A 14908-nucleotide genomic window follows, 5' to 3' on the forward strand; every position below is an offset into this window, starting at 1 on the left:
CATCGGTCCCTATCCTGAGCAAGATTAATCTAGTTTCTACCATCATATCTCACCTCCCTCAAATAAATTTTAATATTATCTTCCCATCTACGTCTCGGCCTCCCCAAAGGTCTTTTTCCCTCTAGCCTCCCAACTAACACTCTATATGCATTTCTGGATTCGCCCATACGTGCTATATGTCCTACCCATCTCAAACGTCTGGATTTAATGTTCCTAATTATGTCAGGTGAAGAATACAATGCGTGCAGTTCTGTGTTGTGTAACTTTCTCCATTCTCCTGTAACTTCATCCCTCTTAGCCCCAAATATTTTCCTCAGAACCTTACTCTCAAACACACTTAATCTCTGTTCCTCTCTCAAAGTGAGAGTCCAAGTTTCACAACCATACAGAACAACCGGTAATATAACTGTTTTATAAATTCTAACTTTCAGATTTTTGGACAGCAGACTAGATGACAAAAGCTTCTCAACCGAATAATAACAGGCATTTCCCATATTTATTCTGTGTTTAATTTCCTCCCGAGTGTAATTTATGTTTGTTACTGTTGCTCCAAGATATTTGAATTTTTCCACCTCTTCGAAGGATAAATCTCCAATTTTTATAGTTCCATTTCGTACTATATTCTGGTCACGAGACATAATCATATACTTTGTCTTTTCGGGATTTACTTCCAACGCAATCGCTTTACTTGCTTCAACTAGAATTTCCGCGTTTCCCCTAATCGTTTGTGGATTTTCTCCTAACATATTCACGTCATCCGCATAGACAAGCAGCTGATGTAACCCGTTCAACTCCAAACCCTGTCTATTATCCTGAACTTTCGTAATGGCATATTCTAGAGCAAAGTTAAAAAGTAAAGGTGATAGTGCATCTCCCTGCTTTAGCCCGCAGTGAATTGGAAAAGCATTAGATAGAAACTGACCTATACGGACTCTGCTGTAAGTTTCAGTAAGACACATTTTAATTAATCGAACTAGTTTCTTGGGAATACGAAATTCAATAAGAATATTATATAAAACTTTTCTCTTAACCGAGTCATACGCCTTTTTGAAATCTAATGGGTTATGAATACCAAATAAAATACGCAGTGTTAAAGAAAGTACGCAACACATTGTATTATTGCTTTACGTTAATTTTAACACAGGCATTTCACACAATCGTTTGTATTTCCTTAAATCTCCTGTAACTTTCCAGTTTGTATCAAACCTTTAATATCAGACATCACCTGATCATTACGTTAACACAGCAACGTACCAACTGAACGGTTAGTCACTTTTATCTAATCGTTCACAGTTTTCGTAATGACGGAAATGTATCTTCCGAAATGTGAAAACCTCCCATTATCATTAACAATTTCAGATTCAGACCACGGGTGGGTGGGTGGGTTGGTTGGTTTAGGCTTCGGTGATGTTGGGTAAAGAAAATTAGTTCCAGTAAAATATATTGACCTACGAGTGACGAACCAGATCATAACACGTGTGATTATGCACTTAGTGTGCAATACCCTTACAAAATTGAGAGTTTGAGAGCAGACGAAGACGAAAGGCGCACAAAGCAATGATGTGATAGTTATATGATTCGTTCTCGGTTCTGTTGAAGCAATGTAGGTGAGGCACTTCATATTATGTTCAAGGAGTTATTTTCCACCGCCTCGGTGGTGCCCTTTATCTGTGATGCAGAAACTGATCGCTCAATTCTGCTGTTCCAGGACTACCTGGCGTGCATCTACCAACAGACAGGCGCGGTAAGTACCTGTACTTCGTGCTTCATATTTCCCCCTCTTTCAATTCGTGTTCAGTTAAGTTACAAAGCAGGGGTTTGAGTTGCTGTGTACAGACATTCTTATGGCCGGTTTCTCCAAAGTATTGTTAGAACATTTTCACGACTGTTAAAAAGTTTGTTAATTTTTTTTCATGTCTTCATTACTAGTTTCGCTTAACAGATTGTTAACTATTTGTTAACTTTAAATTTAAGATTTTAGGCGTCAACTCATCTGACAAATAGTTAAATATGGCGGAAGACACCTCAGCAGTGGTAAGTCGTGGAAGTAATGTTTTCTCTTTCTCGTTAGTAAATGTTTCGTATAAGACCCGTAACGTAACATTTAAAATATACTTTGGAATGTTTACTTTACTTTACTTTATTGGGTTATTTTACGACGCTGTATCAACATCTAGGTTATTTAGCGCCTGAATGAAATGAAGGTGATAATGCCGGTGAAATAAGTCCGGGGTCCAGCACCGAAAATTACCCAGCATTTGCTCGTATTGGGTTGAGGAAAACCCCGGAAGAAACCTCAACCAGGTAACTTGCCCCGACCGGGATTCGAACCCGGGCCACCTGGTTTCGCGGCCAGACGCGCTGACCGTTACTCCACAGGTGTGGATTGGAATGTTCAATACATCAATGTTAATACAGGGAAGATGGCCTTTAAAAGTCACGTGCTCATCATATGGTCTGCTAATTCTGATGCTGAACTATTATACACACATTGGATATTTACGAAATGTGGGGCCTCAACGTGTCGTAACTAAGAGTGATGATTTCTGTAATATGCAAGATACTCTGTTTGTGACATGGTATAGATTTCCTAAACAAATAGGCCTGAAATTTGACAAGAAATTGCACCCAGACTTCAATTTCCTACAAACAGAAATATGCCACTTACTCCAATTCAGCAGGTAGGCTACTATAAACCGTAACATTTTATGCAACTGGATCTTTACAACTAACTATAGCCGATGTCAACAGTGCTTCAAAATGCAATGTGAGAAAATAATATGTTTCACATTCCATTGCTTCTTTGGGACATTGCATACAATTTCCATACGGATCTTAAGCAGAAAGAGTGATTACAGAATTTTCTTGGGGTTTTGGGTGCAGCTGACTACACACATCCCTAGATTGTCACCTGGCGGTCGCAATGCTGAGAGTTTTGGAAATAAAGTCATACTTCAGCATTAGAACTGCATAACCTTACTTCATAATAATTATTATTCAACACTATTCACCTACAACTTTCATTTGTCAATTCTTTTGTTTGTGAATCATGGCCTACAGTAACAGATTGTGATTTTATACTTGTTTCATGACTTACTGTACAATAAGGAATTAAAAGAATAATTATTTCAGCCAATAACAATTTCTTTACATTCATTACAACTCCTGTTGAGTAGTTCAAATAGTGCTAACAGGGGTTTTAGCTAAGTGTTGATTGTTTTAACCTCTTCAGTCCTGTTGTAGCGTATACTATACATAATTTTCTTTTAATTTTTTTAAAATACATTTGATACTTTTGAATTTTTGAATAATTAAATTTGATAGAAATGAAGAGTATCACTTTTGCAACATTTCTATACCAGATTTATATATTAGAATTTAAAATTTTGGGGCAGCAAGAGTCAAAATTGCCCAAAATTTGATTTTTTGTGAAGACTTGATTTGGGATTTTTGGAACGCCAGAATGATTATGTGACCTTTCTCTTTTAAATTTAAAAAAATATAGATTCGGGACTGAAGAGGTTAAACAAAATTATCTTGAAGAAATGGTAAACACATCAAGCAAAGTTAAAAATAAACAGGTTGTTAATTTGACATTTGCTAAACTAAGTTAAACAGTGCTTGGAGAAACTAGTCTTTAGTATTTTTAGTTACGTCATTACCTAGCGGTTATCGTGTTTTTCGTTAGATCTGAAGTTCTTCGATTCAAACCCAGCAGAGAGGGATTGCGTTCACAGGCCAACAAAACCCTTCAGGATAAATTCCTTCCAGTGGGGGTAAACTAGGATATTTACTGCACATCAAGGAACTTATTTCTGAATAAAAGCTTTACAAACAAAATCATGACCAGTTTGAAGGTAAATGTGTCTGAACGCACATTATTTTGTGTTATAGTCATTTGTCTGTTTAGTTACGTAACTGTCCACGCAGAATTTTTGTGTCGTAACAAATTGCCAGCTTTGCTTTTTTAGATTGTGAAATGTAAAATGAAATAAAACTTCGGAAACAACAGTACTCAAGTTGTAGGACAGGGTAATGACGGCATGAGGCATTGATTGAGAGCTTTGAATCGACAGCTGAGCGACGACGGTGAGGCGGACTACGACACGATGCTGGCGCTCCTGCCGGAGCAGTTCCAGGAGCGCGCGGGCAAGATGATTGACAAGTGCAGGCACATACGTGAGTAGCAACAGTTGTATTGTGATTTCCGTTAATGTGTCCTAATGAGACACCAAAGGAATATGCTATTATGGACATCCTTGTTTTCAGAAGGGAATAGCGCCGCCGAAACAGCGTTCGAGCTCAACAAATGCCTGTACAAAGCAGACCCCTCGGTGAGTACAACTCTAACGTCTGGATATGCTACAAACCCAACTCCGGACAAATGACAAGAGAAACATTTCAAAAGTACGCGAAAACGCATTCTTGCAAGGAAATTTGGGGCTGAGGGAAAACGAAATGGCGACATTTTTGTCTGACTAGGTTGCCAGATTTGATTCAAGAAATTGACGAAGATTTCCATAAAAAAACAAGGAAGATGTATGCGAACTTCCCTGGGATTTAGTAACATAATATAATTGAATGTTTATTGTTTAAGGTGTAAGGTCACTACCATTCTTAACTATATTTCAGACATCTAGCATTATGAAATTGATTTTTTGGCGCTACTTGAGTTTAGTAAGGCTTTTGACAGGGTAGATCTAGACCTTGCGCTGTACAAATTAAAACATCTTTATATTTCTGGAACTGCCGCTACTTGATTCGACTCCTATCTTCGCGACCAACAAAAATCTGGCACTGCAGGTATTCATTCTTCAGAATGGCGCGTTGTAAAGGCAGAGGTTCCTCAAGAATCCGTGCTTGGACATTACAATTCATGACTTACATTAATGACGTAACAAAGGTAATAAAAATTGTAACAACTGTATTATAAGTGTGCTGACGACTTAAAATTATACAACCACTTCCATCCTGACGAAGCGAAACGAGTAAATGAGGACTGAATTCCATTTCGATGTGGGCTCGTGAACTTGTACTGTAGTAGCTGGTTAGAAAATGTAGTATGTAGAATTGTGTTTTGTTACTATTGTCTTCTAAATACAATTAACATTTTTTCAGTACTATTTCATCATCTAAAGTGCTGCAATCTCCTCAAGAAGATAAGCATATTGAAGCCTTGTACTTCTAATGGTAACTAGTCTGCATGTGGAATGCATCTTTAATATTAAAATACTTTATAAGAATAATAATATTAGTCTCACAAAGCGATCAATATCTAAAACCATAACACAGAATATATAAGAATGGTTGGTACATTATATAATTTTTTACATTATCACGCAGAGTTTTAGTATAAATAACTTATCGTACAATTCTGACACACATGTTCTTCACAGATGTTTTGTCATGCTTGTTCTTTCAATTCTGAAGCGGAGGTCGATTTGAATCTTAGAAATAATTCAGACAGAATTTAAAATCAAGGGACATACATACATATAACATATACACGCATGCATGCACACATACATACATACATACAGACTATAATAATAATAATAATAATAATAATAATAATAATAATAATAATAATAATAATAATACCTTATTACTAAAACAAAGATACGTATTTCTTTTTTTATATAAAACACTCTAGCACCCCCAGAAAGAGTAAGTTACGTACTCGTGCTCAGGGGGCATTCCACATAATGTTAAGACAATAATAATGTCATTGAATGCGAATCTATATCAAATTATACTCTAGGTTTAAGTTAAGTTATGTTAGGTTAATCCATTTTGAATCTTGCGTGCACTACTTTTAACACCTGAATATAAGTAATTGATATAAATGCGGACATGGAAATCCTACACATACAACCCAAGAACCAAAACCTCAACACACTAGAACAATACGAAATATACAAACACACTAAAACACACCCCGATCAAATTCTCAACACATAGATCAATTTCAGAACACACACACTATTTGACTCCACTTTTCAACCATCAAACGCACCCACACAACAGGCAGAAAAGTACGAGATGACGCCGAGATCTAGTAGGCTCTGAGGGTGGTGTGATGAAGCACCGAAACAGCTGTAAGCCGCACAGATAATTAACACGAGTAAGTCCGCTAGTTAATCAATTACTTAGGTTAGGTTAGGTTAGGAATATGTTAAGGCCTAATTCATTGCTAATATTTCATTTGTATTTCCAGAACGTATGGTTTAAATAGGCTGGTCGCTGTGAAAGAAATGCCTTAACATTGCGTGGAAGTCACAACTTGGGTTCGAAACCCACCTAGGGCAAGAATGTTTGTCCGTTGTTAATGTGAAGTTGTGACACGATTGTTTTATACTTTCACGGTGATTTTAATCAGGAGCAGACTTTTGGAATATCCCAACATTTCAGAACTGGATACAGATTCCATCACCAGGCAGAATCATGCGAACTAAAGGCCGTCTACTCTGTTCGGATTGTTATGCCTGGCTACTCCCAACAACCGGCCAGTCTAAGAATAGCTGGCTGGCTCTTTAGGTGTATCTGATAGCTAACAGAAAGTTGACCTTTCTGCCGTAGTTCGCACTCCTACCATCTAACATGAATATTGCTACAATCTGCCCTGTATAAAGAAACACTACGCAGAAAATTGCTAGTTTAAAGGTCTTCGAATTACTACAACTGTTAAGGCTGGTTCACAATAAACCGGGAACGAGAACCAGAATGAAAACGAGAAGCAGAGGACGTGAATATAAAAACTCACAATAAACCGAGAACGTAGACGACTATGCATATCGATATGTATGTCAATAACGATATGTAAAGTCGATATTACACATTCTGATGTTATTTGTGTACAATTGACCAATGGCGTTCTATCATGAGTACAATACAGCCAACATAAACACAGGTTAACCAACTTCGAAATTTCAACTGAAACATTTCATTAGGTACGGTACTATAAATATGCCCATGCATCTTTATTATTACAAGTCTACCATAACGTAAAATAATTACAGAAGAAACATTTGTAATATAATAAAATGAACACAACAGTAGTTATTGAATTGAAGCATGAATATGTAGTTTGTAATTCAGTAATAAAATCTGATTCACTTATGATCGGTGTTCAAAGATGCAGCCATTGAAAGCCACGTATTCTCCTTCATTTTCTCATCTTTATACGAGGCGCGCCGCTTATCGTAAACGTGAGGATTTTCCTCAACACTCACTATTAGAATCTCATCAAATAAAACTTGCTCCATGATGCACAGCACAGAACAAAATAATGCATAGGTTACGTCACGGTCTTCTTGCTACAAAATATACGACGACAAAATAGCTTTTAGATGGCAATAGAATGAATCTAGTGGGCTGTGATCGGAAACGTGAACGCCAAAGTTGAAACTTGGCTAACTCTCCGTTCCCGATCCCGGGCTCCGGCAAGCTTTTCGTTAATTGTGAATGCTCACATTTAAATGTACACATTTTAACAATTTTACCGTTTTCGTTTTCGTTCCGATTCTCATTTCAGGTTTATTGTGAACCAGCCTTTACTCTGAAATTGAAAATGTGTGTCTAGGTTTTCAGTTATGCGAGATTACTCTTAAAGCTAATTGACATTTTTTGCAGGTCACCGCGTTCAACTCCCCTAATTAAGTCTGGCAACACTGGTCTACTGAAGATCCTGCACTTCGCTGCTACAGACTACAGACAAAAATATTGCACTCGCTTCCTTAAAGAACGAAATAAAACAAACATGATTATAATGACACTTTATATTATTCTCTTACCTATTGTCATTATTTTTCCTGTAACTACCACCGAGTGAATACCCATTTGCAATAAATCTTCACTGACCCCACCTCCTCAACAGGCTGCTATGGATTTTCAAGAAGTCGTCACGAATAGTTCAACTCTGATGGCAGCTACGCCGTGTACGAAATTTGTGCTTGTCAGTGTGACGTTTTATACCGAGTGAACAATTTATGGTGGACGTGCCTCACACGCTGGTAAGCAGACAAAGGAGCACTGGTAATTCTACAAACCAAAAAATACTAAATATAAGCAGTTAAACGTCATTTACTCACCCAAAATTAAAAGAGATGATTCAGAAACTGTGTCCCTTTTTGTTCCAAATACTCTAAGAAATGACGTTTCCTCAGAGAGAAGAAAAGAGAGGGACGTTTTTCCTCATGCCGTTTTTCAGTAGTTCCAGAGTATGTGGATTATTGTTACACATTTTATCTTTTGAAATTTCCCCACAGATAAAAGTCATCAGTAGAGCTAGGATTTTGATGAAATTGCATCTTTTTTCTAGTAAGCCAGAAACATTGCTGCTTTAATATGTTTATGTCATGAGATAAACTGAATGTTTTAAAACATATTTGTTAGGGCATTTTTTTAATTTTTTACTTCTTGCAACTCATAAGAGCATTTTTTGTTTTATTCGGTCATTTTTGAGGTATTTTCATTCAATTTTGGCAATAAATCCCCATTATTAATGTAAAATATTATTTATTTCCTTTGATATTTTCTCTACATACTTTTTCCATTAATACCCATTATTTGTACATTATTTTAATCGTTTTCCTACACAAATATTGCCCTTTTAACGTAGTACACCCCACGTAATGGATCAGTCAACTATCCCTTCAATATAGACTCCTCTATACCTGATAATTCCGGATAAGAGTGGCCTTGTGGTGGACTACATCGAACTACATCAAGTAAAATAATTAATTAAAATATACTACTTAGAAAAAATATGTAAAATTAAATAAACTTGAATGTTGGTACTAGAATTTAATTTAATTACTAGTCTAAATATTATTATTCCTACTAAGTCAATTATGTAAGATCAATTTTAGGGCATATTTAAGGGCATTTTTGAAAGATTTTTAGTTCATAAATGCATTGTTTTAGGACATTTTTTCATGATTTATAGGCCATCAAAATCCTAGCCCTAGTCATCAGAGGTTGACTCTTTCGCTCATGTCTCAATGAAGTGTAAGAATCTATTCAATTTTAACCAATCAAAGCCACCTATGAATTGTAATCTTGCCACATCGTATGTGCATTTGTTTAATATCGTCACACCTGATGTTTAAGATGTTAGATATTTTCCTGTATTTCGAAAAAAAAATGAAAATTTGGTTCTTATCGTTTTTTGTAGTTTAATATATGTAAAATAATACTATGACTTTATTTCTTCTTTTACTCCTAAGAAAAATAAAAATACAATTTGTAGTAACTCTTAATGCAAAAAATGTTATCAATTATTTTTTTTTTGTCAACAGCTCAGTGGAATTTTTAGTTTATTTAGCCGGTTATATACATAAAGTTATGTTACATATGCCCTATTTTTTCTATATTTGTATTTTTTATACCTTCTGAGAAAAGTCCACTCAAAATTGAAGAATTTAACATTGTAAGATATGAAAACTTTGACATCTTTTTTTGTGACATTTGTGGCACTTTTCTTAGAAAATATTACATCCAGAAGGCTGAAATTAATATACAGTATCAATGTGATGGCATTTTACACAGTAGGTTAAAAAGAGTAGATTATTTCCTCTTCAGGAAAAATAAAACAAATAATTTGTAGTAATTCTTAATGCAAAAAATGGAAGTACATACTCCCCTTAACAATACAGTTGGCCGTGTCAATATAATAAGCCTAGTTGCACATTCCATTTGATCATTGTTGTAGCAGAAGCATAACCTGGTCCATGAAAGAACAAATGAAGCCGCCCAACCAACGAATGAATTGCGGGTGGCATCGACGCAACTGCCGTAAGGGGCAATGCTGCAATCATTACGATCCCTGGCTTCGAGTGGTTCGCAGAAAAAGAGTTCCACGTTAAATGTGAAAAATGGATTTTATTGGGAGGCAAGGCTCAAAATGGGTTAAAAGTCCCCAAATGCGAGCTATTGGAAACATGTCTGGTGTAACTTCTCAAGATACATTTCTCCTATCGTACTGTACCGATTCTCACTGTCATCAGTATGAGAGATTAGATGGAAGGAATCGCGCTGTTGCTCTGCTATGTCCATTGGTCTGACGGTAGAGCAGGCGAAATATCCATGACATGACAAAAAAATATAGGTAACAACAGCAACAACAACAACGAAGCCCATCCGAAGTCGGTAGATGTTAGTGTTCATCCAAAAATATGAAAAACCACAATGGCAGCACTCTTTTATTTTACGCTTTAAACAATACCTCTTTACTCTTATTTAACGACACTGTATCTACTACTACGTTATTTAGTGTCGATAGAATTAGTGATAGCGAGATGGTATTTGGCGAGATGAGGTCGAGGATTCGCCATAGATTACCTGACATTCGTCTTATAGTTGGCAAAACCTCCAGGAAAAAAACCCAATTAGTTAATAAATTCAAGAAAGAATCAATGTCACTCATTTCTGAATCAGCAGAAAAAGGCGCCTACCTCCCTGTGGCTAAATAAATGATACATTTTTAATTAAATGATCGCAGATGTTTTCTTCAGAAAATGATACCCGTTGTATAACAAGACTGCAAATGAAAGGCGTTCATATGAGGGACAACTGCTCATCGACGGGATGGTTGTGAAGCAGATGACATACTCTTTCATTAGTATACATTTTCTTCTTTTCGTAGCAATTTAGCTTATCATGTTAATAATTAGATACATTCCTATAAAAGGGATAGACAAAACTCTAAAATTTTCAGACGCCAGCCCCTTTCTTTCAGGCGCCAAGACAATTTACCACACATGTAATGGAAAACCATTCGATCTAAGATAAAGATAGGCCTACATTCACTAATAGTACATTATGCAACGAGCCTATAATGGTAGTAATTAAGACGCGAGTATGTTTGTGTATGACACGAGTGCAAGCGAGTTTCATAATTTTCATATGAGCGTCTTAATTACCATTATAGTCAAGTTTCATAGACTTTTTATGCTCACTTGAAATTATTCATAACTATCCATGTTATTCTTATCTGACTGGGGAGCGGAAGTGACCTTGTGCATAGCTTGTAAATTGTGAGATGTGCGCAGACGCGAAAGTATTGATTTTTTCCGAGGAACAGATGTCATTGACCTTGATATAATCTAGAGAGTAAATTAACATTAATCTTGATATAACCTTGAAATTGACTTAAACATTGAAAAACGAGATGACAAATTGAATTTATTTGAATATTATTTACAATTAACGCTAATTATTATAGTAACAGAACATAACCTTCCGCGACAGTATTGGATTTCCAGCCTCCGTGACGTTTCGCTAGTTGTCTTTCGATTGTATATCCGAGAATAATCGATACTTGCGCTTTCATATTGATTTCTGATTGGTGGAAAACCTGAACTTTAATGAATAGGTGTACTTTAATGAGGTGCATTAAAGGGTTGCTACCAGGTGTATAATTACTACATTTCGGCGTGGTCGAGCATAAAATATATTAAACAATATAATTAATTAATAAAACACATCACACGCTTGTACTTCTTCCTTTGTTAACACCATGTATTAGTCGTAGCGACATAAAAGATATCGAAGTCTTAAAATATTCTGAAGTCAATAATAATTTTTAGGTGCCATTGCGACCTGACGCCCGTGATATGTCTATCCCTGCCTGTAAATGTTACATAATCACAATGTTGCATTGTTTCACAGTCTGTCTCTATTACCTCGCCCGACAGGGCCGCACAGATATATTACAGATGAATATTCATCAACGCCTTCTCTCACTACACTCGCGGGGGGCTTTGCTTACTTTGCCGAATTCGTAGTAACACAGGGGGCTTTCCTTCACCACGTCACACGTATAGCTGCGTGAGTTTTCTAGATAGCTAGATAGATAGATTTATTCGTTCCATAATATTCTTACATTTGCTTTATAGCATAGAATAAAGAACATGTCCAATTCTTACGTTTAAATATAAATGCAGTACATATAAAATACAAATATGAAATTTGTACAGAATTAGTACCTTAATAACAATAATATTTTATACAATGTAATATGTTTACCATTTAATAGTATTATAATATTTACACAGTACTGTGAAATGTCAAGAATTCATCTACCGAATAGAAAGTGTGAGATATTAATTTTTCAGTTTTACCTTAAATAATGCAGGGTTTTGGCTATGATTCTTAATGTCTTCAGGAAGACTATTGAACATTTTTATCGCCATGTAACGTACTCACCTTTGAAAGCATGATAAATTTGATGATGGCGTATGAAAATCATTCCTTCTGCGGGTATTTATACTATGTATGGGTGAGTTAGTTGGAAAATTTTCTCTATTACATATGAGGAAATTTATTATAGAGTGTATTGATTTGTTAAGGTTAGAATCTCTAATTTTTTAAAAAATAATCTACATGATTCTCTAGCCTTTGCTCCAACTAATTGCGAAGCATGCTGAGCTAAGTTTGGGGGTTATTTCTTTCATATGATTTTTCCAATTTATTGTATTATTAATATACAAACCAAGAAATTTGATGTTTTCTAAATTGTAACATCCCTGATCTCTCCTTTCATTAACTGATAGCCTGATTTCGATAGCCTATCAGCCTAGTTATTTTGTTTGCATGGACGTTCCGAATTGTCTTATATTTTAGTGATGTGTTTTTTCCATATCTTACATTTCTGTGAGTACAGGGTGAACCGTAAGTATTGCCATTAATTTCAGGGGGTTATTCTTTGAGATATTTCAAATAAAAAAGTTTAATACAGTTTCGCTCGTTTTTGCTTTCTTCTCGAGATAATTGTTTTACATGAAACATTTCTCAGCGTATTTTAGGAATTCCCAATATGCTCAGTCAATTTAAGAAAGCAGTGCATTATGATAATAAATGATTGAAAGAATTTTAGTTTTGTCCCTTAAATGTGCAGAAATTTCACCCGAACAAATGTAACATTTTAAAATTCTTTTTCAGAACAAAATAGCTTAGGCCCCAGTACAATTTTTATTATATCTCTATTCATATTTAAATATAAAAGCTTCGGGACTACTACAACTTTAATCGAGTCCAAAAATGACAACTTACAACATTATTGTATCAGTGAAATACAGGGACATAATTTTATTTTTACTTCAATTCTTATTGTACCTGAGTTTTTCAATGTACTTCACTCCCACCCCTTCTACTAAGGAAGTTCCAACTCCACACAGAACCAAGACCGCAGATAGTAAGCAGTACTGAGTTACTGAGTATAGTACGTTCCAGAAATATGTTCGCGTTTTCCAGTGACGAAAGAGCTTTCCATATTGAATCGTATTTTCGCACAGGTACTGTCCGTTTGCCTACGTCGCATCCCGATTTCCCCCACCTGCTTCTGCTCGCCCCTCTGTAATAGCTGGGCTGTCTTAGCTCTTTTCTGAAAACATTAATTTCTCTTAGGAATTGGAAGTTTACGTAATATTATACAGCTGTTTAATTTAACTTAAATAAAAGGGCCTCGTTAAGTAATTAACTGTCACGTGATTTCCTCCCTTTCTACAATCCTGCGGCATAACCACTTGGACGGACAGTAGATAGCATGTCTGAGTAATTTTATATTTTCGGGTCGGGGAGAAGTGAAGATTGAATTTACAGTACGTAGAGTACGTACAGAATTATTTCAACATGAGTTACTAGTACGAAGGACGAAATTGGCAATTGGAATTAGATGCAATAGTCTATAGTGCGATAATATGCACAAAAGAACTGAAGCCTGTATCGAAATGAACGGCCATCATTTTCAAAATTGTGTTTAAATATTCATATTATGATTATTTTTCAATTTAACTTCTTTCTCTATATTGTACGCTAATGTGCTGTAGACAGTATACACTGCATAATGAATACGTTCGCATGGATAACTCACTTCGTGAGTAAAAACACTTATTCTTAATACAGTACTCTACTCTGATTAAAGAAAAACCTAATGAAAATTATCAAACTCAAAATCGCGATATTTCCTAGTTTACGTAAATGGATGAACTACTTTTCTTCCCTCCTATACCTAGTAGAGTGATTTGTGTTTTACGAAAGTATCATCGAACTCCAGTCTTGGAGGGGGGAGCAAGTGGTGTTTCCGGGTCTCTAAAGGTATAGACAGGTTAATATTAAAAATGTTAGTAAAAATAAAATGATGTCCCTGTATAAGGTTATTTAGAAGAAAATCATGTTCCTAAATTGCCATAAATTAAAAAAAATAAATTTAGTAATAATAAAAACTGTTTTGGACCTGGGGGACATGTGGCGAGACTACATCAGACAAGATGGACCCACGCAGTCACGATGTGGGACCCCTACGTCGGAAAGAGAGGACAGGGAAGACCACGGCTCAGATGGTCTGACATGTTTACCAAAGAGGCGGGGAAACAGTGGTCGAGGAAGCAAAGAACAGAGTTTTGTGGAAAGAACTAGGGAAGGTCATTGTAAATAGATAACGTAATCAGGGTTAAGATATTGTAAATAGTAAAGTCAGTATTAGTGAAAGTGTAAGATAAGTTTTGTAAATAGTAACATCAGTGTTGAGAAAGTGTCAGGTAAATAGTGTAAATAGCAATCAGTGTTTGTTAAAGTGCCAGTGTCAGTATAATGTGTGTAGTGCAAGAAGAAAAATGAACAAGGAACAGAGTGCTGAGACTAGTTAAAGTCTAACAGGGTTATTAACCATGTCACAAAAGTAGTATACACGACAAGCTCGCCTGGATTGGCTCACCAAGGGAGTACACTTGAGTCATCCCTGTCGAGGGGGTTCTAACCCCATCACAGGAGGCCTGTGCCCAACATGGGACATCATGGCTAACATTCATTCATTCAAAGACTGTTCCTTTTTCCTATATCTACTCTTCAATTTTAAAATGTTACTTTCTCTCAATAGCTTTACTTACTATTCTAAATCGGACAAACC

General features: G+C 35.9%; 2 protein-coding genes across 2 annotated transcripts in view; one reads left to right on the forward strand and one right to left on the reverse strand.

Moving 5' to 3' along the window:
* LOC138713031 (uncharacterized) overlaps positions 1-8475 on the forward strand; it is a 36621-nt gene extending 28146 nt beyond the window's left edge. The window contains exons 6-10 of the mRNA XM_069844714.1: positions 1709-1744; positions 4077-4179; positions 4270-4334; positions 5119-5190; positions 7633-8475. Coding sequence (XP_069700815.1) covers positions 1709-1744; positions 4077-4179; positions 4270-4334; positions 5119-5136 — 222 coding nt within the window. The 3' untranslated portion in view covers positions 5137-5190; positions 7633-8475. The remainder of the gene's footprint in view (positions 1-1708; positions 1745-4076; positions 4180-4269; positions 4335-5118; positions 5191-7632) is intronic.
* Positions 1-14908, reverse strand: part of frc (fringe connection) — a 267265-nt gene that overhangs the window by 238426 nt on the left and 13931 nt on the right. The gene's annotated exons all lie outside the window — the stretch shown is intronic.

Source organism: Periplaneta americana, chromosome 14 (genome assembly GCF_040183065.1).
Source record: "Periplaneta americana isolate PAMFEO1 chromosome 14, P.americana_PAMFEO1_priV1, whole genome shotgun sequence".
Lineage (NCBI taxonomy): Eukaryota > Metazoa > Arthropoda > Insecta > Blattodea > Blattidae > Periplaneta > Periplaneta americana.